This window comes from Bos indicus x Bos taurus, chromosome 19, assembly GCF_003369695.1.
Source record: "Bos indicus x Bos taurus breed Angus x Brahman F1 hybrid chromosome 19, Bos_hybrid_MaternalHap_v2.0, whole genome shotgun sequence".
Classification (NCBI taxonomy): Eukaryota; Metazoa; Chordata; class Mammalia; order Artiodactyla; family Bovidae; genus Bos; species Bos indicus x Bos taurus.
Window position 1 is genome coordinate 25,412,777 of NC_040094.1, and position 27,289 is coordinate 25,440,065.

The 27,289-nt window shown below is 52.3% G+C and overlaps 2 protein-coding genes across 7 annotated transcripts in view; both read right to left on the reverse strand.

Moving 5' to 3' along the window:
• Positions 1-1,864: 1,864 nt before the first annotated feature.
• On the reverse strand, positions 1,865-17,604 carry P2RX5 (purinergic receptor P2X 5). Of its 5 annotated transcripts, XR_003506645.1 has the most exons (14): positions 17,379-17,604; positions 13,222-13,372; positions 12,501-12,572; positions 12,152-12,227; positions 11,966-12,062; positions 11,622-11,702; positions 11,230-11,368; positions 10,609-10,745; positions 10,087-10,180; positions 9,909-9,974; positions 7,636-7,718; positions 6,574-6,726; positions 4,366-5,207; positions 1,865-3,824 (listed from the first exon to the last, which is right to left on the reverse strand). XR_003506645.1 is itself a non-coding variant. In XM_027516568.1 (13 exons), the coding sequence occupies exons 1-13, from the start codon at positions 17,513-17,515 to the stop codon at positions 5,138-5,140; spliced, it is 1,356 nt and encodes a 451-aa protein (XP_027372369.1). In that variant the 5' UTR covers positions 17,516-17,604; the 3' UTR covers positions 1,865-5,137. The 5 variants fall into 5 exon arrangements, 4 of the variants coding, with proteins under 4 accessions (XP_027372369.1, XP_027372370.1, XP_027372371.1 ...); XM_027516568.1 differs by having other exon boundaries at positions 1,865-5,207; XM_027516569.1 differs by lacking the exon at positions 17,379-17,604 and adding an exon at positions 14,928-14,953 and having other exon boundaries at positions 1,865-5,207.
• Positions 17,605-22,256: 4,652 nt separating this feature from the next.
• ITGAE (integrin subunit alpha E) overlaps positions 22,257-27,289 on the reverse strand; it is a 63,360-nt gene continuing 58,327 nt past the window's right edge. The window contains exons 30-31 of one of the 2 annotated variants that reach the window (XM_027516576.1): positions 26,591-26,701; positions 22,257-25,649 (exon numbers count right to left, since the gene is read on the reverse strand). In XM_027516576.1, the coding sequence (XP_027372377.1) occupies positions 25,554-25,649; positions 26,591-26,701 (207 nt within the window). In that variant the 3' untranslated portion in view covers positions 22,257-25,553. The remainder of the gene's footprint in view (positions 25,650-26,590; positions 26,702-27,289) is intronic. The other variant, XR_003506646.1, reaches the window with a different exon arrangement.

Genomic DNA, 27,289 nt, shown 5'->3' on the forward strand with positions numbered 1-27,289 from the left:
ACAAATAGATTGTGATAAGGACTATGAAGAGAGTACAGAGGAGCCCCAAACCTAGTCCAGATTATTGGGGGTGTGGTGGGGGGGGGGCGTTGGGTAGCTTCCTTTAAGAAATAACATTACAATTGAGACTCAAAATTGTGGAGAAGGGGGTTACGTGCAAGAAAGTGCATGTGTGAGGGCGATTGGGAAGGAAGGTCTTTGGCCTGGGTCTGCAGTTAAGAGGCTGTGAGGTGGGCCACAGTGGGGGGTTCTGCTTTCAAACCAGACTTGGGTCCGCCCACCCACCCATGCACAGTCCAGCTAATCTGCTGACACTGTAGCAGTGTTTATCACAGGCAAGAAGCAAGGAGACCAGGCAGCCAGTGCTCAAAAGGCCTAAAACTGCCCACCAGCTTTCAGGGAGAGGCTTTTTTGAGATAGGGTGAAGGAGAGGGTTTCAGGGTGTGTTATTAACTTGAGGACATTCTTCTGATTGGTTGCTTTTGAACTGACTGGGAGTCAACACCATCAACCAAATGGTTCTAACCCATCTGGGGTCTATGTGCTTGTGTGCAGAATGCAGTTGACTTCCCCCTGATGAGGGTTTCAGTATCTGCTAAACAGCTCAAAAAACATGGCTCAAAATATTATCTGTAGCCCCTGGGAAGGGTCTAAAGGTCCTGGACTTAGTTATTATTGGCCTAACTATTGTTATTTTGTCTTCCTTGACTGTTTTCATTTCTTTCTGCATTTTCTCACTTCTCTGATTAATTCTTTGGAACTCAGGGAAGGCTCAGAGGCAGATTTTTCTACAGACAGGAGGCAGGTAGAAAAGAGTCTGTCCTGGGAAGGCCACATAGGCTCTTGGCTCAATTACAGTTTGACCTTTATACTAACATATGAAGGGGGAGCCTTTGAAAGTTTTAGTTGGAAGTGATGTGATCAGATTGGAACTTTTAGAAAAAGAATCAGTTTTTGATCAGAAGGGGATCTGAAAGCTTGAAGCCAAGTTCCCTTTTACAGATAATAGGTGGCCTGTGACCAACAGCGGAGGCCCAGGCCTCCTGAATCCCATTTGGGTTCTGTATCAGGTGCTTTCACATGAAGCTAAGAAGTGGCTGAGACGATAGCTTTGCCCGTGTCTCCCAGTGACCACCTCTGAACTCAGTGGGCAGGGGTCAGTCCTGACACCGAGTAAGGGGGAAGCAGAGTGAGTCCTGCTGCTGCTGCTGCTGCTAAGTTGCTTCAGTCATGTCCGACTCTGTGCGACCCCATAGACGGCAGCCCATCAGGCTCCCCTGTCCCTGGGATTCTCAAGGCAAGAACACTGGAGTGAGTTGCCATTTGCTTCTCCAATGCATGAAAGTGAAGAGTGAAAGTGAAGTCACTCAGTCGTGTCCAACTCTTAGTGACTCCATGGACTGCAGCCCACCAGGCTCCTCTGTCCATGGGATTTTCCAGGCAAGAGTACTGGAGTGGGGTGCCATTGCCTTCTCTGAGAGTGAGTCCTTCTGGTGAGTAAATCAGTGATCTGATTTACTTAACCTTTCCTCTGTTGCTGAGCAGGAAGATTGTTTGAGATGCTCACTTTTATAAAAAAAATAAAATACAGCAGTGCATGTCTGTATCATCTTGAGGATGTTTAATCTACTAGAGCAGAAGCTAAAAACCTGATTTTAAATGCTAAGTACCACTTTTATCAGTGCCTTCCTGGTCCTTTAATGTTAGTGCATTTAAGAAGTTTCCTTACTTTAATTTGAATTTCTTTGCAAAGACAGTAAGGAAGGTAATATGTTGCTCACTGTTTCTTGTGTCTGCCTCTTTTGGTCATGTCTTTACATTGATGGGATGTCCATGAAAATATGAAAGATAAAAAAAGAGCACATTTAAAGTTAACACCTTTTTATTGTCTTATAGCCAAATTAAAATGTCAGAGAATGCATGTATTGGGCAGGACCCAGGAAATGCTTGCCATCCTCCCGGCTTTAATTCTGTGAACAGGCCTAAGGGGAAAGAGCTGGAAGAAAGGTGTCTTTTGTAGAGAGCATTCTTGGCTCCCCTGGAGAATATGCTCTGAGGAAAGTTGTACCACTTGGGGAGGAGAGGGGCAGGTTGGAACCAAGTAGACCAGACATCCAAGATGCCTCTCCACTTGGAGTGATGTAAGGACTTCCCGGGGCACTCAGAGACACCTGGAGGAAGTCACATTCCCCGTTTATGACTGGTCCCCCAGGGGGTTAGCTAGCCATTGAGAGAGGAACTGATGGGGTTGAGAGGGGAGCAGAAAGGCATCCATGATGGATCAGTCCTGATGACCCTGCATCAGGAGTAAAGGGCACTCTGCTCTTTCAGTGGCTGGTCCCCATCATGTCACACTAATAGCACTTAATTTAAAATTTTCCTGTTGGCCAGCATCATGGTACTCCAAAGGCATGGAATAAGTCTGACTGTCAGGAAGACATTAGGCAGAGGGCTTTTAGGCCAAGGCTTGAACATAACCATAGACAATTCCTGTGATACTGAGATGTCAGCATGGACAGATCTGAGAGGCTGGCGTGGTCATCTTCCTGTGCCGAGGGAAAGGGGCTTTCCCAAGTGTGAAACGTGCTCAGATTCCTGCTCCTCTTCTTCCCCCTTCAGAGTCAAGATTATGCGGGTGGTGGGGAGAACTGTGCAAAAGCCAGGGAACTGGTTATGTGTGACTATCCAGAAGCTGTGATGGGGGTCACAGGGCCATCTGTGCATGGGGCTCCTGACATCTAGTGGGGAAGCCACCAGGAAGGTTTTGCTGGACTTAAAGAAACAAGTCCTCTATGGCAGGAGGTTTAAAGGGGCAACCCTTAAAAGTAATGAATGCCCACGTGATGAAAGCGTCACAGAAGCTGCTCCAGACACACTGTTCATCCAGTCCTCGCTAAGTCCTCCTCATGTCTTTTCTACATGTGGTTCCCTGACCTGGATGCTTCCCCTCACCTGGTTAGACTGTTACTAACCTTTCAGATTTCAACTCACATGTCACTTCCTTGTGGAAATCTGGCTGCGCCTCACTGAGGACTCTCGAAGCATCCCGTCCTGTTTGTGACTGGTGTGTGACCCCTAGACACTGGGCACCTGGGAGCAGAGGCCGTTTTTGTGCCGCTCGCCACTGCCATCAGCATTTGGTCCAACACGCGACACGAGAGGCACTCAATACTATTTACTGACTGGATGAATAACTGTAGGAAGACATTTCCATTCCAGTGTAAAACAAGTAGCACAGCTGTCTGCAAATTGTGTGGCTGCTGCCAAGCGATTCCAAAAACAGGTTAAAGGAAACCAGATCAACTTCTAAGCGGCTGGGACCCCTGCCCTTTGAACTCCCTTCCAGACATACAAGTAACAGGCTGTCTTGTTAAATCCAAGGGTTTGCCTTAGAGAGGGAGACACCACAGGAGATCACCTGCCTTTCTCACTTTCTTGTCAGAGCAGCAGTTTGAGCTTACTGACAGGTCGCCTGGCAGCCCAGGGGGAGGAGCTGCTTGCTCTCCAAGGGGTCCTCTTCTGTGAACCACGCCCCTCTGACCCTCTCCTCAAAGGCCCCAGCGGAAGGGGGCTTACTGCCCCCGCTGGGCAGAGGAGAGCCAGGGTCCTCACAGAGAGAATGCTCCCTGGAGGCAGGGCAAGTGCTCAGACAGCACCCGGGCTCGCGGGGAGACAGGCAGCACCGCAGGCCTTGGCCGCCCGGTGGTTCCAACAGTGATGGAGCTCTAGGCCCTTCCCCTTGTGCAGGGGCTCCCCAGCCCAGCACATTCCATCTCGTCCGACAGCAGGGACTTGGTCTGAGTGCAGGCGGCAATGTTCATTTCCTGAGGGAAGACATGAGTAACCCAGTGAATTCTCAGCAAGACTGGTGAGCCTCTTGGAATTGGTAGCACAGGGGTAGCACAGGGAATTGGGGAACAGGGGTGGAAGAGAAGCTTTTCACTTCTGTTCCTCTGTACCTCTTAAGTTTTGAATCATTTAAGTATGACCTACTCAAAATAATTTGAATGAATTGAGCATAATGTCACTTTCCCAGGGCAGGGAAGGAGGGAATCTGCTTGGTCTCGAGGTAACTTCAGTGTCAGTGTGACCCAGAAATTGACACCACCCACCAAAGCAGGCCTTTTCAGAGCCAGGCCTTGCATATCTCCTCAAGCACTGCTTCTCAAACTCACATGCACATGAATCACTTGGGAATCCTGTTGAAATGCAGGTTCTGATTTGGGGGGGGGCGGTGAGGGAGGGCTGAGACTGCATTTCTAACAAGCACCTAGGTGATGCCCGTGCTGCGAGTCCATGGACCACGCGTTGAACAGCAGTGCTTTACAGCGACTGAGGGAGGGGGTCAAGGACCAGCTTACTTACAGCTGTTTCCACTTGACATCGAGCACCATCCATCATCTCATTATCCCTTCAGATGGGGCCTTAGAGGAAGGGAAGCCGAGCAGGGAAAAACAAGCCCAACAGAACCGCGAGAGCCCAACCACACAGGCAAGCACATCTCCCACTGGGGTGAGACGCTGTCCCCCAGGCTCCCCGAGGCTCTCCTCCTCCTCCCCTCGTGGCCGGCTGCCTCCTCACAGGTCCCGTCCTTTAGTCCTTTGCTGGCTGCCTCCTTGGACGCCTTTAAATTTCACCCCTGGGGGCAAGGCCAAATGTCCGCTTGGAAGTTGACCAAGGTCTTTCTGTGAGGAGCCATCATTTGCTCTGAGGGTTTCAGAGCTAATGGTACAGGTCTCAGCTAGCGGCTGGAGGCAGGCCAGAGTGTGCGGCCCAGCTGTCATGTCCACCAGCTCCGAAGGGAATTAGATGAGTGCTCCCCTCTCTGAGGGCCAGGTCAGTGTCTCATTCAAGCATCTTTTGGACAGGGTCCAGCCCACAGCCGGCATCAAAAACTGTTTACCACATGGATGAATGAGTAACTGAATGCGCTTTAGGGCCTCTTCTGCATGAGCCACTGCGCCCACTGGGAGGCCCCCCCTCCCCACACACATAACAAGAAGCTTGTAGCAAGATCCCAAAGTGCAGGAGAGGTGCTGTCCCTGGAGGCCTGGTTCCATGTGGACGACGACAGGACTCTTCCCACTTCAGAGGTGTGGACAATTGTCCTAAATCTGCTCTCAGCCAACATCCCTGGCTACGCCTCCACGGTCTGCAGGCTCTGCAGCTGCTCCACATTCACCTTTCCGTTCCCCTGGTGGCCGGACCTGTGTGGGCAAGTGGGGGCACACAGGACAGCTGGGGCAGGGATGGTCTCCCTAAGGGCAGACTCAACCTGCAGAAGCTTCTGGCAGGCAGCGCTGCAGGCGGTGAGCACTGGCAGAGAGCGCAGTCTGATGCTCGGGCTGAGGCATCTGGAGCTGCACCAGCAATGAGCAGCAACCACCTCGGGTGGGGGGCCCCCCTGAGCGACTCCCCCCCCGCACCCACAGCAACAGTTGAGGCTTGCCAAGACCAGCAAGGCAACCACTCTTCCTTCTCGCATGTGAAGGAGCACAGGCGAGCACCCAGGAAGTGGCACTCAGCTCAGGGAGTGTGTGGGAGGGCTGCTGGCACAAGCGTACCCGGCAGGTCCCCCAACTTCTCCGTCTGTCTTTCCCCACACCTCTCCCTACTTGCCTCCCCTCTCGTCCTGGCTCACTTCTCTGTCTCCCCCTGCCCACGCTCAACTCCCCACTGGAGGCTGCCAATCGCTGAGTCAGCAGAGAATGAACGCTCAAGGCAGATAGCACCCAGCCCAGGTCAGTGAACCCCTCTGACACAGTTGACAGGAGAGTCAGGGAACCCTGCTCACTGGGCCAGAGGGGCCCCTGTGTCCAACACCCCTGGATCAAAGGGTGATCAAGCCCAGAAAGGGCCAGGCGCCTGCCCAGGGGCACACAGTGAGGCAGAAGCAAAGCAAGCCCCAGGGCTGCCTCCCTTGCCAGGCTGCCCGGGGCAGCGTTCCAGGGAAGGGTGGCCTGCAGGCCACCTGTCAGCACAGCCACCGCCATCCTGAGGCTCGGGCAGCTCCAGAATGTCCACATCAGAGAGGAGCATAGGGGAGGCAGCTCTGACAGGAGTAGAGGAAGGAAGGGCTCGGTAAGGTCAAATAACCTGATGGAGAAGGACTGGATTCTAGGAGCACACTGCCCAGGTTCAAGTCCCAACTCTGCCATTTATTAGCCATGTGACTGAAGCAAGTTACTTGACCTTTCTGTGTCTCACTTTCCTCATTAGTAAAATAGGGACTGTTGGTGACCATCTCATTAGGGTGCTGAAATGAGCTCCGGGCTCAGCGCAGTGCCCAGCAGAGGAAGCCTGAGTGCATGTTAGTGCGTTGCTGTTGTAGTGCTGGGGCAGCATAGTGGCAGGCAGGTCTGTGGTCACCGGGGGTTGGGGGATGATGGGGATCGTGGAGGAGCTAAAGCGCCAACCACCAGCACCCCTCCTCCCAGAGTCCAGCTTGGATGGGCTCCGTGAGGTCCCCCGCACCCTGCCTTGTGGCCAGGTCACCCAGAGCCGGGAGCACGGTGGCAGCTGGGCTGTCTCCACAGGCCTCCTTCCTGGCCCTTGGCTGGGCAGCCCCCTCACCTGGCGGGCTGGAGGAGCTGCCCACACACACAGCCATTCTCCTTCTGGGCGCCGCCTTCATCCTGCGCCTCTGGCTGCTCCGCCAGCCCCGCTGCGTCCGGGGCCACGCTCTGCTGTGAGGACTCTGCCATTTGGGCGAGGACCTCTAGGTCCCTGGGCAGGACATGACCTGTTAACCCTGGCCTGGGGGCCCTGGGCGTGACCCCCTCCCTGGGACTGGCGTGCCACTTGCCCTGCAGGGGGCGCCCCTCTTCCTCCAGCAGCTCTGCAGGGTGGCAGGTACAGTCAGGGCTCAGGGCTCAGCCTGAGAACCAGGGCTGGGGGTCAGTCCAGGCAGAGGAGGCAAGCTGGCCCCCTGTCCCATCCCAGGGGGTGGCGGGACTGAGGGAGCACCCAGTGCCTTTCCCGAGCCCACCAGCTGCAATTCCCCGTTCCCATCCCACTCCTCCAGAAAGCCTTCCCCAAGGCCTGGCCAGAGCCCCTTGCCCCTTCCTGTCCACCCAGCTCTCAGGATTTCCCACTCACACTAGAGTCTGCTCTTCTGAATACACACACACAAACCCCACCGAGCCCACTGCCCAAGAGAGCCTGGAAATAGGCCTCTGTAGTGGGGGGTAGGGGGACTCCATTTATTTTTCCTTCCTTTACCACTCCAGCTTCCCTCAACCCCAGCCCACCAGGACCACCAAGTCCAAGAATCCTGAAATTACAGGTGCTGGAAGACACTCTATGTAAACCAACACTCCTGTCTCACACAGAGAGAAACAGGCCCAAGGAGGCCTGGGGAGACAGCGGCAGAGCCAGGCCTGGAAACCAGGTCTCCTTCCCATGGCCTTTGGTGGCCTTCTCTTCTGCTGGCTGCTCCGAAGCAGAATCCAGTTCTGTAGAGCCGGTACTCAGAACATTCCACCTTCCCCAGCCCTTCCAAGATGGCTCCCAGCATTCAGCCCTGCCTCTACCCCACAAACGTCAACAGAAAACCAGGGCCAGAGTTCTGAGCCATGGAGGGAAACACTGACCTAGTGGGCTGCCCTAGGGCCACCGGGAGGAAGCGTAACTGACCTCACTTCCTCGTATTTCTTGTCTCGATAAAAGTGGCTCTTTTTGATGAAGTAGATGAGTACCAGGTCACAGAAGAAAGACCCCTGTAAAAGAGTGGAGGTCCCTGACTCAGTGCGCCAGGCCACTTAACACCAATAGGTGAGGGCGCTGAGCTCAGAGGCTCCTTTGTCCAAGGCCACAAAGCCGGCCCACCGTGCAGCCAGCCAGCCTGTGGTCCCTCTGCTCTGTCAGGCCAAGCACCTCTGCACTGCCTTGACCCCTCCCAATCACATCTTCAGCCAGTGTTTGCTCAGCGCTCACCAGTGCCAGGCACTGCCCTGGGGTACAGGGAGAGGTAGGACAATGGCACTCTTGGGGGACCCCCCGCCCCCGCCTCGGGTGCAGGAGACAAGCATGTAAATGATAAGCGACCTGTCCCAAGATGGGAAGAGAAGCAGAGAGAAGATGGAACTTTACGCAGCCTCGAGGGTCCTCTGGGCCGAGTCTTGAGTCTGAATTGGATTTTATTTAAGACAGAAGGAAAAAAGCTCAGCAAAGAGCCAGCTTGTCATGCCTGGGAACCCAGGCAGGACACAGAAGTGCAGCACTGTGGGAAGATCCCTCTAGTAGTCACATGGGTTGGAGGGTATCTGAACAAGAACACCACAGCAGGGGCCAAGGAAAGAGGAGGAGGCCTGAGCAACCCAGCAGAACGACTGACACCTGAACATGAGCTCTTCAGACCAGACCAGATGGTGCAAATACCGGTCTCCTCCACCAGAGGGCAACTCCACCCAGAGCACAGACAGAGCGGGTGGGAGAGGCCTGAGGGACAGTCCCACAGGTGAGCCTGGGCACTGCACACCTTTTCTTTTTTCCCCCTCCAGATGTCAAAAGGGTTATCAATTCATTGTTCCATAGAGAGCACTCCTCACACCCCCACCCAGCCTCTACCACTTTTCCCGTTACCTGCATCCCACAGGACGTCCCCAGATGCCCATGTTCTGATATATGCACATCATAAGAAAGAGGCCTGAACATGGCCCCTCTCTACATACACACACATACAGGGCTCCCCAACAATATTGTCTGCAGTTAAAAAGGAGTCATTTGGGGCCCCCTTTCATCCACTGACCCATCTCTCAGGAGCATGGCTTCGTTGAGTCCTGTTATAGGACACGGTGTTTCTGGTCTCAATAAAAAGTCAGTCCTGGGTCCTCCTGGTGGAGAAGGCAATGGCACCCCACTCCAGTACTCTTGCCTGGAAAATCCCATGGACGGAGGAGCCTGGGAGGCTGCAGTCCATGGGGTCGCTAAGAGTCGGACACGACTGCACGACTTCACTTTCACTTTTCACTTTCATGCATTGGAGAAGGAAATGGCAACCCACTCCAGTGTTCTTGCCTGGAGAATCCCAGGGATGGGGGAGCCTGGTGGGCTGCTGTCTATGGGGTCACACAGAGTTGGACACGACTGAAGCGACTTAGCAGCAGCAGGTCCTCCTGGAAGCCTCCAGGGGAGCTGTTGTGACCTCCTAGGCAGAGGAACCAGGGACAAAGCTGCCAGAAATCTCAATAAGGGGCTCACTGGGGTGGATGCAAGCCACTCACTGATAACTCCCTTGTATTTAAAAAACTTCCAGAAAAAAAAGGGGGGGCATGAAAGGTCAGGAATAAGCCTTTCCCTGCCCTCCAGTGCTACATCCCCTCCTGTGGCCCCTCTGCCCAGCTGAAGTTCAGAACAGACCCGAGGAAGGACCACAGCCCGACTTCCCTGCCTCTCATCTTTTTAGTCCCTGTGATTCACAACTCGGGGCAGTCTGGCAATGCCTGCACACGTTTTTGGCCAGCACAATTGTGGGGGAAGTTGCTTTCGACACCTCATGGGGAGAGGCTGGGGATGCTGTTAAACACTCTACAACGTACACGATCACCCCACAAAAAAAGTTATCTGGCCCAAAATATAAACGGGGCCATGGCTGAGAAGCCCTGTATATCGCCAGATCTGCCTCGTTTTAGTGGAAGTGGAGACAAGGCTGTGGAGGATTCCGGAGAACCCCCAGCTGCTGAGCCACAGGCAGAAGCCTCTAGCTCTGGAAAGAGAATCCCAGGCAGGCGCTGACACCGGGGGCCGCCAGAGGGGTGTGAAGTCCCAGGAAGCCCTCTTCACCCCGTCCCGCACTGACCTCCCCAGCTCCGATTCCTTCTGGAGCACTGGGACAGCTCTCTCCCCTGGGCAGTGCCCGCTCCCCCTGCGGTGCTCCGAGGGTCAAGGGGGAGGGGAGAGGTACTCACCACTCCCATGAGTGCCACCCCTGAGCCCACGTTGATGATCGTGGGGATGATGTTGAACTTGCCAGCCTGGAGCAGAGAGACAAGGTGAGGCACAGCGGGGTCACCAAGGACTCCACCAGAGCCAGCCCAGACACCCCCACATGGCCCACCCTCCCAGAAGGGAGCCTCGCCCACACACCTTGCCATTTACCATCACATCGAAGCGGATCCCGTAGGCTTTAAACAGCGTGCGGAACTCCACCCCAGCTGCGTCTCGGTAGTACTTGGCAAACCTGGGGGAGACACGGCTCAGCCTGCCTGGGCCTTTCCTGTTTTCAGTGCAGGCTCGGCTGCCTTGGAGATTTATAAACCCACCCACCCCGGCACCCTGGCTCTCAGCAACCCCAGGAAAGGCTGGAGACCCTTTTGCTTATGTGACATTAAAGGTTCATTCCGATCTTTGAAGTTCTTGCCAGACAGTCCCCAAAGGGTGAAGGCTTTCCCACCACTGCTGGGCCAACCTGGGGCCACCAGGCACCGATGGACCTGGCCCAGCCCTCCGCTCCAGGGCAGCTCCAGAGCCATGGCAGGAGTTTCCCAGAGGCACCCTGGCTGCCTCCCTGCACCTCCCACTCTGACACCCACCCCCAGGAAGGGGTGTCATAGGGCTGGCACCCAGGGAAGGACAGGGTCATAAGGTGGCAGGCTTAGCGCCAGGTACCTGAAGTTGTACCCGGAAGAGATAGAGTTTCCTGAAAATCTGTTGTCCAGACGGTTAAAGTAATAGCGAGGGTAACATTCAGAAGGCGCTTTATCAAGATCACAGTCCCATTCAATCTGAATTCCTATCACGCCGCCCTTGATGCAAAAGACATGAATCAAGGCCCAGAACTTTCTGGAGGTGGACAGAAGTCACAAGTCAGCTGTTCATGGAGAGCTTGGGTAAGGGCTCAGCTCCACTGCAGCATCCTTCTGGAAGGATGGTGGAAGGCCCAGGGTTCACATTTCTGGAGTGGCTGAGAAGAAGCATCACCCACAGCCCACATCTCCTGCTCCATGCCCCAAGGAGAAGGGAATGACCAGAGTGAGCCCCCGCGTGGCACTGGCAGCTCACAGCAGAGGACTTAGAACCAAACGCAGGTGCGAGTGTGCCCCTCAGCAAGTGTGGCATAGCTGACTGCATCACAGCCGATGCTGAGAGAGCAGGTCCATGGGCAGGTTACTGCAGGGCCGGCTCCTCCTGTGGGTCCTCCTCCACCCTGCCTCCTCATTGCAGAGCCCAAGCCCACAGCCCTCGGCCCCGGGGTTGGGGGGGGGAGCTCCCTGAGCACACACCACCCACCTGCACCGCTATCTCCTGGAAGTTGCTCCCCGTCCAGCTGACCACAGAGCCCAGTCGGAAGATGGGGCAGTAGGGATTCTCGGGGCTAAACTTACAGGACTTCAGGAAAGTTCTGTCTGTGGTGTCCAGCACATTGGTCCTGGGTGGAGGCCATGAAGAGCCAGGGGAATAAAGGTGAGACTTGCTGTTCCCAAGCCAGAAATGGCCTGACCCAGGAGCCACTGGACCCCTCGCCCAGCCCAGACTGAGCCCTTGACTTAGCCCTACCCCAGTCCTGATTAATTCCTCCACCCCCAACATCCGCCACAGCAGAGGAAAGGGTGCCCCTTCGATGCCCAGTGGTTCGTTCACACATAGCGTCACACACACACCATGCACACGGACCCACGTACTTGGAGAAGTTGAATTTGGGGAAACGAATGAAGTTCTTTATGTAAACAGTGAAGTCTTTCGCTTCGCCCAGGAGTGGCTTCCTGAAAACAAAGGCAGGACAGCCTGTTCAGGGGGCCCTGCCCGCCCCATGCTGAGGCTGAAGCCTGCCTGCCCATGGGTGCCCCGAAGCCTTGGCAAAGGACAGTTAATTCAGTCATGTTGGATTGGCCGTCGGGCCTTTGTGGGGTGTCCCAGCTCCTCCCCCAGAATGAGGACTCCGAGTGGACGTGTCTCCACCATCAGGCTGGGACCCACTGCCCAGGACTGGGTGACTCCTCAGGGTCCCAAGCTTATAGCTACTCACGTTGGCCTGGATCTTGTCTCCACCGGGCACCAGGCGAAGATCTCACAGGTGCCCTTCTGTGCGCTCCCCTCCCGCAGGCAGCGGCCCGTCCTCACTCCTGCAGGGGGAGGGGGACAAGCACAGTGCCAGGAACCTCCCGGCTCCAGCCCCTCCCTGACCCCCAGCCCTGGCCGCTCCAGGCCTCACCATTTCCAGCCGCAACAGGCTCCCCAGGAGGGCAGTCGCTGTCCTCATAGCACAGGGCATCGGGAACACTTGCACTCTGCCAGGAGAGAGAGCACCTGGGCTGGGGTGCCCCTTCTCAGATCCAGGTCCCGCCCCAGGGGGAGGACAGGGGATCCTCCCTTGCCTGGGGCCACACATGCCTTGGGAACCTGCTTCTCCCCTGAACCGTGCAGGCATGCACACCAGTACACACATTCCCGCCGCGGGCCCTGGGAGGGGGTAGAAACCCCTGCTTCAGGAGAGAGGTGGGCCCCAAGCACTGCCTGTACCTCTCCCATCCCCACTCCCTGCTCTCAGCACCGAAACACACCTCAGCACAGGTTTCCTGCCGCTGGTTGGGGGTCACGACCAGGTTGGTGATTACGAAGAAGACGTTCTCTCCCTGAGAAATCAGAGCGGGGTTGAGGAGCCCCTTCCTGCCATCTGGGGTCCCTCCTTCCCGGAGCTGCCTGGCAGGTGTTAGGGACTCTGCACGGGTACTCAAAACACTGGGGCCACAAAATCAGTGGACCCCACCCACGTGCCCACTGGTCTCAGAGTCCCTGAGTAGGTGTCCTTAGATGGGTCTCTCACGCCCACAACCCCAAGCCATGCTGACCTCAGCCCCCAGGGTCCAAGCTGAGCTCCAGGAGGGGAGAGAGAAGGGGCAGTGAGGCCAGGCCAGCCCTGGCCCAGGAACTGTGACCAGGCCAGGGAACTGCTGCCGGGGGCAGTGGCCAACATAAAGGTGGGGCTCCTGGTGTCAGACCTGCCAGCTCACACAGGCAGGGAAGGTCTCTGGGTCCCACTTGGTCTCAACAGGATCAGGGTTTGTTGCAAACAGAGCAGCCCCGTAAGGCACAGTCAAGGAGTACAGGGGTTTGGTGAGGGGGGAAGGACCTGGGCAGAGTCTGTCTGCAAACCTTGCAGCCGTCACAGGCCAAGGGAGACAGTGAGTGGAGGCCCCTGAGTCCCCAAGCAACTTCCCACATGACCCGTCCAGAGCCAGACCCTGCCGACCTGGGTCCCCCTGTGCTGGGTGGGGCTCAGACCTGGGGTGGGATGACATAGTCAGCAACATCCCAGAGCCGCTCCCCAAGCTCCGAGGTGTTGGTGAAAGTCACGCCTTTGACTTTGGTGATGATGCTGCTCTGCAGGGACGTGTCCGTGTCTTGGTAACACTTCTTCACCAGGAACACCCAACTGCAGGGAGGGGCAAGCAGGTGGGCATCAGCCTCCCGTTGCCCTCAGGAAGTCTCCCCAGACGCCAGGGCGCAGAGAGGGCAGGCTTGGGGCTTCACCCTTCCCACCCACTCCTGGGCAGGAGTCACAACTCCCACCGCTGCCTGAAAGCCAGCCCTGCAAACAGTGGAGGAGACAAGCAGCCCCAGAAGGGAGAGGCTGCTGCTGTCAGGGACCAGGGCCCTGCCGACCACTCACCCCCACTTGTCACATGACCTCGGGCGAGCCAGTGAACTCTGGGGGTCAACACAGGGCTAACGGCACCTCCCTTCAATTAAGGGGCATGGGGTACAACCTAGAACTAATCATGAGGAGACCGCAGACATATCCAAACTGAGGGGACTCTACAAAACCAGAGTGCAAAATCCTACACTCTGAGGCTTCCCTGGTGGTCCAGTGGTTAAGAATCTGCCTTGCAATACAGGAGACGCCGGTTCAATCCCTGGTCTGGGAGGATCCTGCGTGCCACGGGGCAACCAGGCCCAAGCACCACAATGGCCTAGAGCCTGAGCTCCACAACAAGAGGAGCCACCCAATAAGAGGCCCGAGCACCCCAACCAGGGAGTAGCCTGTGTGCAGCAGTGGAGACCCAGGGCAGCCAGAAGTCAGTAAACAGTTTTTTTTTTTAAATCCTATACTCTGACACCCAAAACACAAGCAACAAATGGAAAAAAAGAGAGAAAAATAATGGACTTGGTCAAAATTAAGAACTTTTTTTGTGCATCAAAGGACACTATCAATAAAGTGAAAAGACAACCCATAGAATGGGAGAAAATATTTGTGAGTCACATTATCTCATGAGGGTCTAGTACCCAGAATATACAAAGTCTTACAACTCAAGGGTAAAAAAGACAAATAAACCAATTTAAATATGGGCTAAGGATGTGAATTGGGAGGATCAGCTGGAGAAGGAAATGGCAACCCACTGGAGAATCCCATGGACAGAGGAGCCTGGCAGGCTATGGTGCGTAAGCTCTCAAAGAGTCAAGACACGACTGAAGCAACTTAGCACCCAAGGATGTGAACAGACATTTCTTCAAGAAAGACACACAAATGGCCGATATGCCCCTGAAAAGATGCTTAACATCTTTAGTCATTAGGGAAATGCAATAGAAACCACAATGAGAGAGTACTTCACACCCAATAAGATGGCTGTAGTCCAAAAAATAGAAAATAACAAGTGTTGGTGAGGATGCAGAGAAACTGGGGCTTGCCGGTGGGATGTACAACTGTACAGGTACTGTGGAAAGCAGATGGATAGTTGTGACCCAGCAATTCCATCCCCAAGTGTGTGAGACAAGGGAAAATGTATGTCCACACGAAAACGGACACGTGAATGTTCTCGGCAGAATTATTCATAATAGGCAGAAAGTAAAAACAATCCAAGTCCAATCAATCTGTCCAACAATCATCTGTCCAACAGATGAATGCATAAACAAATGTGGCGTCTGCATCCAATGAGATATTATTCAGCCCTTGGAATGATTCACTGACACAGGCTTCAACATGGACAAACCTTGAAAACATGGTGCTACGGGAAACAAGCCAGACGAAAAAGGCCACATGTTGTAATGATTTGATTTATATAAGTCCAGAATAGGCAAGTCTATAGAGACAAAAAATAGATAAGCGGTTGCCAAGGGATGGAGGTAGGGGAGAACTGCAACTGACTGTAAATAGACACAATCTATTTTGAGGGTGATGGAAACATCCTAGAATTAGATAATGGTGCTGGCTGTACAACACTGTGAATGTACTAAAAACCACTGAATTGCATAACTTAAAAAGGCTAAAATGATGAATTACATGCTCTATGAATTTTACCTCAATTTAAAAATGGTTTTAAAAAGATCCTGTACTCTAAAACATGTCAGAGTCATAGATACAAAGACAGACTCGGGAGTGATTCCAGAGTAAAGGAGACAGGACAACTGGATACAAGGCATGATTTCAGATTTTCTTTTCCTATAAAGGTAACTTAGGGGACAATTTACAAAAGGTCTATTGCTTAGGTGATAATATTATTTCAATGTGAATTTCTAAGTTTTCATGCCTGCAACCTATTCAACAGAAACAACTGCACATATATATACACACAGAGAGACAGGTAAGGCCAACACAAATGAAGCACAACGTTAACACTTGGGGGAGTCAAGGTGAAAGGCATTAAAAACGTCTGTAGTACTCTTAGAACTTTTCTGTAAGGACAAATTAATCAAATATATATATAAAACCAGTCCATTCTGAAGGAGATCAGCCCTGGGATTTCTTTGGAAGGAATGATGCTAAAGCTGAAACTCCAGCACTTTGGCCACCTCATGCGAAGAGTTGACTCACGGGAAAAGACTCTGATGCTGGGAGGGATTGGGGGCAGGAGGAGAAGGGGACGACAGAGGATGAGATGGCTGGATGGCATCACTGACTCGATGGACGAGTCTGGGTGAACTCCGGGAGCTGGTGATGGACAGGGAGGTCTGGCGTGCTGCGATTCATGGGGTCACAAAGAGTCGGACACGACTGAGCGACTGAACTGAACTGAATATATAAAAATATATATATATATATATTTTTTAATAAGATGGGACATGTAAATTGCTTAGTACAGTGAGTACCAGGCACAGAGGAGAAGTTCAATGAACACATCAACTTATTACTGATGTTACTGTTAGTTAGAAATTGTGCAGGTGAACCTTCGGTAAAGCTGGAAACACTGAGGCCAGGAGAGGGCGGGAAGCCGCCTTCCAGAGGTCCCGCAGGACGCCCTGCCCCTCCGGGGTGCCAGGAAGAGTTCTCTGTACAGCAGGCACCAACCAGGACCCTTCCACCCTCGTCTCTGGGAGCACAGCTGGCATGGCCCATCTCCAAGGACCTCTGAGAGGCTTGAGACCCTTGAGCCAAACAGCTGTTTTAGTGGGGACACAATGGGCCCAGCCTGGACACAGACATTCAGCAACAACATCCACTCGTTCACTTCACATCTGGTTCCCTAAGCAGTTCAGGGATGGCAGGCAGGCCCCGCCCTCAGGGCATTCCCAGAATGGCAGGGAGTCAGCGCAGACACTAAACAAATGATCCCCTGAATGAGCATATAATTACACTGGGATTTCTGGGGAGGAGCCTGTGAGAAGCCAGGTGTGAAAGGGACCCCTGGCTGAGGAGCAGCACCAAGAAAAAGCCTTCAGGTGGAGACAGCCAGATGCCTCAGGGATGAAGCCTTCTGGTGGGAGCAAGGTGAGGTCAGGACTGCCCTCCCAAAGGGGCAGGAAGTAGGAGGGACTCCACAGCAGTAACTGCGGAAGTAAAAGACGCGCATCTCCTCTCCACCTATCCCCTCCCTGCTTGGGGGTGAGGGCTCTGAACCCCTGGCTGACCCCAAAGAGCTGCCCTCTCAGCTGATGGTGCCAGCTCCTGCGGGGCAGGAGAGGTGGGTGCCAGAGAGGATCGAGGGATCCCAGCAGGACCCCTGGCCCCGGCTGGGGCGAGCTGACCAGCAGGGAGTTCAGGGACACAACACCAGGCTCATGAGTTGCCCAGCCCCAAGCCTGGCACTGAGCTCAGTGATTATAAATAACCTACCCAGTGCTGGGGCCATTCCAGACCAGGCCCAGGGAGGCGGCAGGGACAGCCGAAGCCCAGCCCCCTGCATCCTCACCCCCTGCCCAAAGCCCTAATGCTGGGGCCCCAGCCCTGAGGAAGGAGCCGACCACGGCAAGTCTGAGAAATGAGAGGACCCAGGAGCCCCTGGCACATCTCATCACCTCTTGAGCCGGTGGGGGAGTTGAGGCCTCCTTCCTTAGCCCCCACCCTTACACCCACGGGTACAAAAAGGGTCCCCTCCAGAAGCAGAGTCCCAGACCCCAGTCACAGGGCACCCCAGGCGTCCACACACCAATTCCCAAGCTCCGGAGGCCACCGCTGCCGCCCCCGGCTGACCCTGCCCCCTCCCCAAAGCCCCCAGAGAACTCACACCACCAGGTAGGTCAGGATGGAGACCTGCAGCAGCCGGTAGAGCAGGCCCACCTTCTTGTTCTTGGCGATGACGTACTTCTCCGTCTTGTAGTCGAAGAGCGACTGGTAGAGCCCCTTGCAGCCCGCCTGCCCCATGGCTCCGGCTCACCTGGCCGGCGATCGCGCGGCCGCACGTGTGGCGCATGGAGCCGCCCCCGTCCGCCCGCCGCCCGGCCCCCAGCTTGGGCCCCGCGGCCGCCGGGTACACGGCTCAACGCGCGGGGCCGGCTGCTGGCGAGGCTGCGGCAGCGCCGCCGGAGGCCAGGCGGGGACCTCGGACCGCGACCTTGCCGCCTCCTCCCCGGACAGTGACAGCGACAGCGCCGGACCGCCGCCCGCCGTGCCCTGCGGCGGCCCTCGCGGCGACCGCCGCGCGGGAGGGACGCGCTGAGAGGGGCTTCTTTGGAAGCAACCCCCGCTCTTTCCGCCTCCCAAAGAAATCCCGGGGGTTCCTCCTATTGAATAGACCGGGCAACTGAGGCCCCCGGGGCGGGGGTGGGGACGGGTACCTACAGCACAGGAAGTGCGGGTGGGCAGGATAAAGAGCAAGATGGGCGAGACTAGACTTGTCAGACGCGCGGCTCCCGCCTCGGCTGGAACGAGGTGCGTGTTCCTACTGCAGCAGCTGCGGCCGGTTTAAACCCCGCAGTCCCCAGGAGTCGGCGGCCAGGACAGGGAGGAGGGGTGGGGTGTGGTGGGGTGTGGTGGGGGCGGGGAGACAGGCAACCGAGGCCTGGGATCTTAAAATATGCCTGGAGAGAAGGCGGGTGCCAACTGTTTGAAATGTTCCCAAGGCAAGAGAGGGGACCTAATCTAAGCTTCTAAATCTGTCACCCTCACAACACGTGAAATTAAATTGAAGGTGGTGAGAACGGAGATGAGGACAGCTCTGAGATCAGGTTTGGACCCTGGGGTGGCCAGAGAGACTCGGGGTCCTGGGCGAGTTTCGAGTGCATGTGTGTGGGGCTGTGCACGCGTTGTTTTCTGCATCTCAGGCATTACCATCCTGCAGTCTGACCGGAAGCCGCCCTGCCCCTCTCCGTGGCCTGGCCCTCACACACCAATGAGAAGTCCCTTCCCTGAACCACAGGCTCTGGGAGTCAGAAGTTGGAAGGGACCCTAAACTTCACCAGGTGTGATCTTCTCTCAAAGAAAACGCCCCAAGGCAGCAGGTCTCCAGTTTTAGTGAGCCTGGGCATCATTTGGAAGAAAAATGCAAATTCCTGGGCACTGCACCTAATATTGTCATTCTCTTAAGACTAGGATGGAGCCTGGGAATCTGTATTTTGCCCTCAAACTGCCATTTAGGAAGCACTGAGTTTTGCATCTGTTCATCAGTTTCAACTCAAATGCCAGTTCCTTTTTTTTTTTTTAAAAAAAAAAGGCCTGTTCTTACTACCACTCACTAAAGCAGCCTCCACCCCAACTACTTTCTATCCCATTACCCCTTCTTATTCCCTTAGAGGCCCTGTCCTTCATTTACTTATTGCTTGTGTCCCCCTCTAAGACCATAAGCACCAGGAGGACAGGGACCTTGCCTTTAGGCATCTCTGCACCCCACGGCCACTGCTGTGCCTGCCATAAAATAAGTCAGTGTTTGTTGAGTGAATTCAGGCCTGATTTTTTTAAACCCAGAGAGGATTCCAGCTGCTGCTCCAATTATGACTGGGGATTTTGGAAGTTGACATCATCCTGGCAGAAAGGCTTAGGAATTGTCACCTGGCCTCCCTCTCTCCCTCAGGGCCTCTCAGCTGGTGCAGTGGTAAAGAATCCGCCTGCCTCTGCAGGAGATGCAGGAGACGTGGGTTTGATCCCTGGGCTGGGAAGGTCCCCTGGAGAGGGAAATGGCAGCCCACTCCAGTATTCTTGCCTGGAGAATCCCATGGACAGAGGAGCCATGGGGTCTCGAAGAGTCAGACATGACTGAGGACGCACCATGTACTCCTTCCCTCTCCTGCCAGCCTCTCCCTTAGCCCTCCCTCTCATGGCTCTCCGACAACCTGCTCATTTGCCCTCCAGTGTGGGCAGCCCCTCCTGATCTCCCCATGGCCCAGCCAAAGCCAGGCTGCAGTTTCTGACAGAACTCTCTAGAGGCTTCAGACATGACGTGAGGGATGTCCAGAGGGGAAAGGGCTCTTCTCAGAGGTGTGGCCAGACTCTCCCATGTGGGCGCCCTCACAGCTTCTTAAGCTAAACCCAGACCCATTAGTGGCTCATGATAGCAATTTCCTGGGTTCCAACCAGTATATTCACACACACACACAAAAAAAAAATTAGAGTATGTTTAAGGAAGTATGGGTAGACAGTTTTGTGAAACTTGTTTGAAGTATGTGCATATGACATTATGACGTATAATGCATTTCTTCCCGTGGGTCAAGGTCAAAACAACGTGAAAAATACTTCCCTTGAGCTGCAAACCAAGTATCTGCAATCTACCTCCACGTGGCTGGGGCTGGCTCACCACCCCAAGTTCAGATCTAATCCCCATTGTACCCCAAGCAGGAGAAGGGGTCTTTGCTTTTTGCATTGGCATTACTAGAAGTCCAAGTTCAGGGATGCTTCCAAAACCAAGATGAATTCAAGCACTTGAGTGAAAACTGCTTGCAGTCTTTGAGTGATGGTTTCCCAGTCTCTACCTAAACCCATCTCACCAGGCATCCTGTTCAAATGATCTTCCCCACCATTACTGTTCGAATGTTTATCAGCTTAGCAAATAGTTAAGTCAGCAGTCAGGGTGAATAGTCAAAGCCCCTTTCTCTCTCCTCCACCCAAATCATCCACATCATACTTCATTGTAACGAGTGTCGTCCACCTGAAAGAAAGGAACTGGCCGTGACTGGACTGACCAATCTCATCTGGTTCGTAAGGCTGTCTCGGATGATCTAAGGTAACTGCAGTGAAGTGATGGGGAATTGTAAAATAAACTCAGAATGTATTCTCCAAAAAATTAAAGGAAGCACAAGAGGAAACACAAACTGCATAAAACAATCTGGTCCTTGGAGGAGAGGTTACTTATACCTAACAAACAAGGTTTCATTTCCCATCCCAGAGGAGAGGAAGGCTCAAGCAACGGCTGAGACAGGAGATCTCAATCTGTCTCAGGACACAAAAGGAAGTCATCCCAAGGCAAGGAAAGCCCTTGCTTCAGAGCCCGGAGGATGCTGGATGACCTGGAAGGGACAAGAGTGGAAAAGGCATGGTGGCATGGAAAGGGTTTCACAAAGCAATTTATCCTTTAATTCTTCTTTTGCTCTGGAGAGTCCTGCTATGATAAACACGTCCCATTAATAGACATTAGTGGTCCATTTAAGAAACAGCAGATATATTACTCATGTTGCTTCAAAGAGTCAACAGGAAGAAGGAAGCCCATCTCTGTGGGAAGCATTTCTGAGTCCATCAGCAGCCTGGTGACCTGTCGTAATTGATGGGTTATTCCTCATTATTCAGTTCTCAGAATGTGACCTGGGGAAAAACTCCACTGAGGTGGCACTTAAAAAGAATAAACTGTCAAATGCTGGTCCACTTGGTATTGAAAAGGGTAAAGGCTCAAACTCAAGTCAACCAAACCGAAGTGACACCAGCTCGAACATGGTACATGGTAGAGAAAGCTGCTCCTGCTCCCTGCAGGAGTTTCCCCAAAACCTGCATGTAGTCACCCTGGTCCATCCCCTCCTCTGTCGCCTTGAGTTCCCAGGGCTGTAGTGATGAACCCACAGCAAGTGAGACATCCTCCTGTGAACCAAGAGTGGGTGTGACTTCCGCAGCTCCTGCACTCAGTCCTTCCAAGGCTCTTCCTCTTTATTGCAGTCACTGTCCCCGCCCGCCTTTCTGGCCTGACAAGCCCGTTAAGCACACCAGCTTCAGGGGGGTTGGCTGACAGTTTCATCACATCCTGCACGTTCCAACCCCCGGGGCCTTTGCTCAGGCCAGTCTCTCCTCAGCACCCCGTGGCTTCAAGATTCCGATTACAGGGGTCCGTCTCCTTCACAAAGGCTTCCTGGATCCTTCGCCTTCTCTGAATTCCCAAAGGACAGGATCCACTCTTCCAGGAGTTACAGCTGAGTGCTATCTCATGTCCCGTAGGGCTATGAGGACAGGAAAGGCTTTACCGCTTCTGCCCCACCTGCCTATAATGACATAGACGATCATCCAGGAGACAAGTGGCAGGGTGGGGGAGGGAGAGAGGGCGGAGGGAAAGTTGATCCTGAACATCCTGCCTGTACCCATTAGCCTGCACATTTGAGGTGTCAAGAGTACAGTGACTAAGCCTTTGAGTGTATATTCTTGAAGATTTCAACAGAGATCATTCTGCTAGAGCATTATGTTAAATTTGTCTCCTGAAGCAACTTCTTAGTCATCAAGACTCCGAGTCTGTGCTATCCATTGACAAAGTGTAAAACTCTGATCTAACTAGTGTCTCACAGGGTGTGGCTCTTGCATCAGAGATCACTCAGAGAGCTTGCCGGAAAAGCTGATTCCCAGGACCAGAGCATCGGCACCTTCAGCATCCTACCTGCAGCCTGGGAACTTGAAGAGCTGAGCGCCACCTGTGCCTCTTCCCCAGCAAAGCCTGTAAACCTCCACTCTGCCAACCTACACCTTGCCCATCTGTAATTGAGCTTTTGTGGAAAAACATTAGACCTGGAGGTTCTTCCTTAAACTAGTTTTAAGGCCTCAGGCAAGTTGTTTCCTCCTCCATGAAACAGCTAATGGAGCCTGGGGTGACTCTGAGATGAGCTGCCTAAGTACAGAGCCTGGGGTAGAACAGATGTTCTTATTAAATGGACCAGAATATACGGAGGAGGTCTGTGAAGCTGGATGGAGAAACTGTTCCACATTTATTTTTACTGCTCTTTATTTGAAATCTAACATTTCTTTCAATTACAAATGCAGACAACAAACCACAGGAGTGTCAGTAGTACCTGTATCTTTTTTTGTTTTTTGGCAGTACCTGTATCTTAATACCAAAAGAAATTATATTTTCCCATCACATTATAGGTATGCCTTAAAAAACATTTAAGCTTATCACTACTTCAAAAGTAGCACAGTTATTAGACCTGTTGCTTTAACACCTTTGTAAGTACATTTAATAAGTACATGTGAATATTACAAAAGCACAGAATATGGTCTGGAAGACACGTGCCAGGCCAGTTCGCCTCAGCCTCTAAGGAGGGGCACAAGTCGGGGCAAGGTCGCGGCTAAGGCAAAGTTTCACTTTCCACTCTGACCCTACTACGAGAATGAATATGTATTTAGTAATATTAATACTTACGTAGTTTTTGAAATGTCCTTCCACTGGTCAAAATAAAGTCAACTGGAGTTGGGAACTGTCCCTTTAGGTGCATCCAGCTACCTTCTGAACTCTTGACAGTTGAACAACTGCTCTTCCTGGAGTGACTAAGAGTCCCTTGATTCCATTTACTGGAGCTATTCTTAAAGTAACAGTAAAATCCTGGCACTATTACAAGGTTATAATTAGGGCTGCTACTGCTGCTGCTGCTAAGTCACTTCAGTTGTGTCCAACTCTGTGCGACCCCATGGACTGCAGCCTACCAGGCTCCTCTAGGAGACCCCAAAATACCTAACCCTGATCTTAACCAAATATCCCTGCTTGTATGGATATTAGAGAAAATGCACAGAATAACACTCTAGTGCAGATCTTTTTAGACTGCTGGGCTTGGCTGAATGGAACCAAAATCTAACTGGGCCTAAACAGTTTGACCAGTTTATTACAGATCGATCCCTGAGTTGGGAAGATCCCCAGGAGAAGGGAAAGGCTACCCACTCCAGTATTCTGGCCTAGAGAATTCCATGGACTGTATGGTCCATGGAGTGGCAAAGAGTCGGACACGACTGAGCAACTTTCACTTTGACTTTTTCGCATCTGCTTGTTTCATCCCTCCATGATCAAATTCAAAGTTCAGATGTTATCATAAGAGAACAAGGTTATCTGGATGAGCACTCACAGGCCCGTAACGGGAAACGAAAACATAGAAACTGAAGGGGCCCTTCCCCACGCCAGTGTCCAGCTGGCCCCTTCTGAGGCCTTTTCTGGCCAGGAGCATGGCCCTGTGGCATGACCCACTGTCCTTGGATCTGTGCAAGCTCTGGCATGTCCTGCTCCCGGGAGGAGGAGGGTCAACAGGAAATGGGAAAGGTCTGGCACTAGACAGGCATCTTTTGGAAGAAAGACAAGGTTACAGCCCAAGTCACAGCCCATGAATTTATACAATGCAACCATGTCTCCATTTCAGTCTCCTCCTCCTCAGGGACTGATTCCTTGTGAAGTCTCCTGACTACGACATTGGTCTAATCCAATCATAGCCCAGTCAGTCAATAGCTTATAGGCAGTCAATGTAAGACTTGACTGTTATAATCACAGTGGGATCTTATTTACAATGAACAGCATAAAAGCAGAGACTGCAAGTCACCTGTAATAATGAAAACCTGGACACACAACAGGGAAATATCTAAGCAAATTTACTTCTTTCTTTTCCTTCAAAGGCATACCTCAGAGACAGTGCAAGTTTGGTTCCAGACACCATGACAAAGCAAATATCACAATAAAATGAGTCATACACTTTTGGTTTCCCAGTACATATAAAAGTTATGTCAGGACTTCAGTGGTTAAGAATCCATCTTGTAATGCAAAAGACACTGGGTTCAATCCCTGGTCCAGAAAGATTCCACATGCTGAGAGGTAACTAAACTCATGTGCACAACTACTGAGCCCCTGCTCTGCAGCCCATGAGCTGCCGCTACTGAAGCCTGCGTGCCCTAAGGCCTGTGCCCTGCAACGAGAGAAGCCAAAGCAACGAGAAGCGTGTGCACTACAACTAGAGCAGTCCCCGCCAGCTGCAGCTAGAGAAAGCCCGCACGCAGCAACAAAGATTCAGCACAGCCCAAAAAAAAATGTTTTTGTCAGGCACAGAGGTTAACTTCTTAGACCCCAATAAGTCCTGGTTAGAGAAATAATGATGGGAAAAAGTATAAATATCAGAAAGACTCCCAATTACCATTATGTACAGACAGGACTTTGAAGTCAATGGAAAAGCTATGAAGAAACAGAGTCCAGGGACTTCCCTGGCGGCCCAGTGTTTAGGACCCAGCCCTTTCACTTCGAGGATTCAATCCCTGGTTGGGGAACTGCGAGCCCATAAGCCTCACAGCTCAGCCAAAGACAAACGAAAACAAACAATGAAAGCACTTGAATTAAAGAACACAGAAGGATCGCAGGATTGCTTTCTACATTATATACTCCTGCTTCGCTTGTTTGCAATGATATTTATCACCCATGAAAACACAAACTGTGCCTCTGCACAGCTGAGAGTGGACAGATGCGGTCAAGTTTTAACAGCATGGGGCATATAAATAAAATAAGGATACTAAGAGCAAGGTCAGCCTGTAATGAGGCCCTAATCTCGGTGTCCCCAACTCCCAGGCCAGGTTCCACCTCCCCCTGTGGGCAGGCATGTCTCTCATTGAGACATGAAGGTCCCTGAGCAAGTCACTCAGCAGGAAGCCAGGCGAGGACCCGCACAGGATGTTAAGCAGACACTACAGAACAAAGTCCTGGTCTCCTCTCCCTCCTTGTTCCTGTTTTGGTAACCCCTGTTTTTCTACTTTTTACTTTTGTTCTGGGGGGTGCTTTTTCATGGCCTGATTTGAAATAACAGACTGCATCCTTTGATCATAAAAATGCCAGACCAGGAACTGCTTCCGACCACTGTCCCCCACAAAGATGTACTTCATGGAAGACTATTTTGGAAGATGTTAATAGAAATGGCATGAAAAAAGTGCTCTTAGGCAAGCAAGCCTGGGAGATGCCATATAACCTTCTCTGGGGCGGGGCAGGGGGGATCACAAAGTATATCATATTTGCATATTAAAGGCACTTCTTCTGTAAAGAAAATAGTTTACCTTTATTTACAACCAAATGTTACCCAGGTTTCTTTTCTGCACAATGCACAGGCACTTTGGGGACAATGTATAGTTAAAAAACACTCCACAAACAACTTGTTAGATTCCGCACTTGGTCATCTAAAGGGAAGGTCGTCTGTACAACCTAAAAGGAAGGTCTCTAGAAGCTTCAGGACTGGCTGATACTCTCTCCGGATGGATGAGGAAGTTGCTCCTAATTATCTTCTTCCAGCAGACTCTGTGATTTTAGCTGGTCCTTTCTTATGCTCTCCAAGTTCAGCTCTCTGTATTTTCTTTTAAAAAAGCCACACTAAAACAAAGGGAGGGAAGACCAATTACAGGCCTAAGCCATCCATCTGCTTTAGAAAACCATTTATCTTTTTGTTGCCAAATCCCCAGTGCTCCTCTGCTTCTTCTGCTTCCTCTGAATCTCCCCAGATGATCCAATCCTTCGAGACCCATCTTAAATACTGCCTTCCCACAAGCATTCTGTGTTCAGTCCCCAGTCAGAAGTGGTTTTCCACCTTCCTCTGAACCCCCACCCCACTTTCACCTTTTTAAGTTAACTAATTCTGCTAAGTACTATCATTTCAGCTGTACTGGATCTATTTATGTAAAAGATAGAAAGAGATCAAGTACAGTCCCCCTACATATCAAGAAACTCACAATCTAGTTGGGAAGAGAAACAATGACAACACAGTATAACCACTGCTTCTTGGAAGGGTTTCTAGAGGGCAGTTCAAGGGAAAGGCATAAAGGTCAGTTCAGAGGACTCAGGAATCTCTGGGCTGAGTTTTAAGGGAAGAGCGAGAGCAAATTATGAAGGGCAGGGCTTGGGAGGCGGGTGTAGAGAGCCTCACTGCAAACACAGAGAGACAAAGCTATTCAGTTCAGTGTGTTGAGAAAAAAAGCAAGACTCGAGGGTGGAGAGAGTAGAGGCAGACATTAGATGCCTTGGATAGCAGTGAAAGAGTTTGAACATTAGATCAGGGGAAGGAAAGGAAAGGATTTAAACAGGAAAGGAACATCAGGTCCCTTTCAGGAAAATAGCTCTGCACTCCAATTCTTCAATGAGATCTTGATCTTTTTCAGACAGAAACTGTCTTGATTCATTTGCCTCAACAGGTGTGTGGCTAAAGGAAGAAGGAAACGGGGTCACAAGGCTAGGGTAGCTGCTCGAGGTCGGGGGGTGGCTCTCTAAGCAGAATTCTGCCCAACACCAGAACCTTCATGAACGTGGGGGGAACTGACCTTGACTAGGATGACTATAATCACGATCAAAACCAGAAGGCCCCCGACACTGCTTTTAATGATGAGAGACAGAGAATACGCCTCCTCATCTTTCAGGAGGATGACAGTGATCTGCAACAAAACACAGAGATCACCCTGTAAGTCAGGTGAAGCAAAATGAAGTGAAAATTCCACATTATTTTAAGAAGCGAAATATGAGAACTTGGCAACATACCGTGTATTGATCAAGACTGACAACAGTAAAGCAAAAAGCTAAACCTTCCCTGATGCAGTATTTAAAATTATCTAATGAGATTTCTGGTTTCTGGTTCCACATGTAAGGGGCTTGGAAGTCACCACTCCATGCTAACAAGGAAAAAGGTGACCAGATTGGAAAATCAACAACTTTTCTTGGATCCCCAAGAGAGGGGAGGACACCAGGCAAACCTGCTGCCACCAAGAGCAGAGGGACAGACAGACAGATGGACACAGAGAACAGAGGCTCACCACCGCCAGGGAAGGAAATCCTGAACTGCAACGGATGGACTGCTGTAAGCACGACAGTGATGACTCTGGGGCTGCAAACTCCAGGGAACCTAGCCACTGGGGTGAGGTTACTCCAGGCACTTGACCAGGTTCCCACAGTCAGTGCTGGAGAAAAAACCCTTCATGCTTCCAGCAGGGGGAACAGAAAAGGAATCACTTTGAAATAAGCCAAAG

Bases quoted from the DNA above. Each gene is read 5' to 3' on its own strand.
- P2RX5 (XM_027516568.1), bottom strand. From the start codon at position 17,515: ATGGGGCAGGCGGGCTGCAAGGGGCTCTACCAGTCGCTCTTCGACTAC. The intron at 10,181-10,608 runs GTACCTGGCGCT...TGTCTCCCCCAG, and splicing joins TCTTCCGGGTACAACTTCAG to GTTTGCCAAGTACTACCGAG. The intron at 7,719-9,908 runs GTGAGTACCTCT...ACTCTTTTACAG, and splicing joins GGGTGGCACTCATGGGAGTG to GGGTCTTTCTTCTGTGACCT.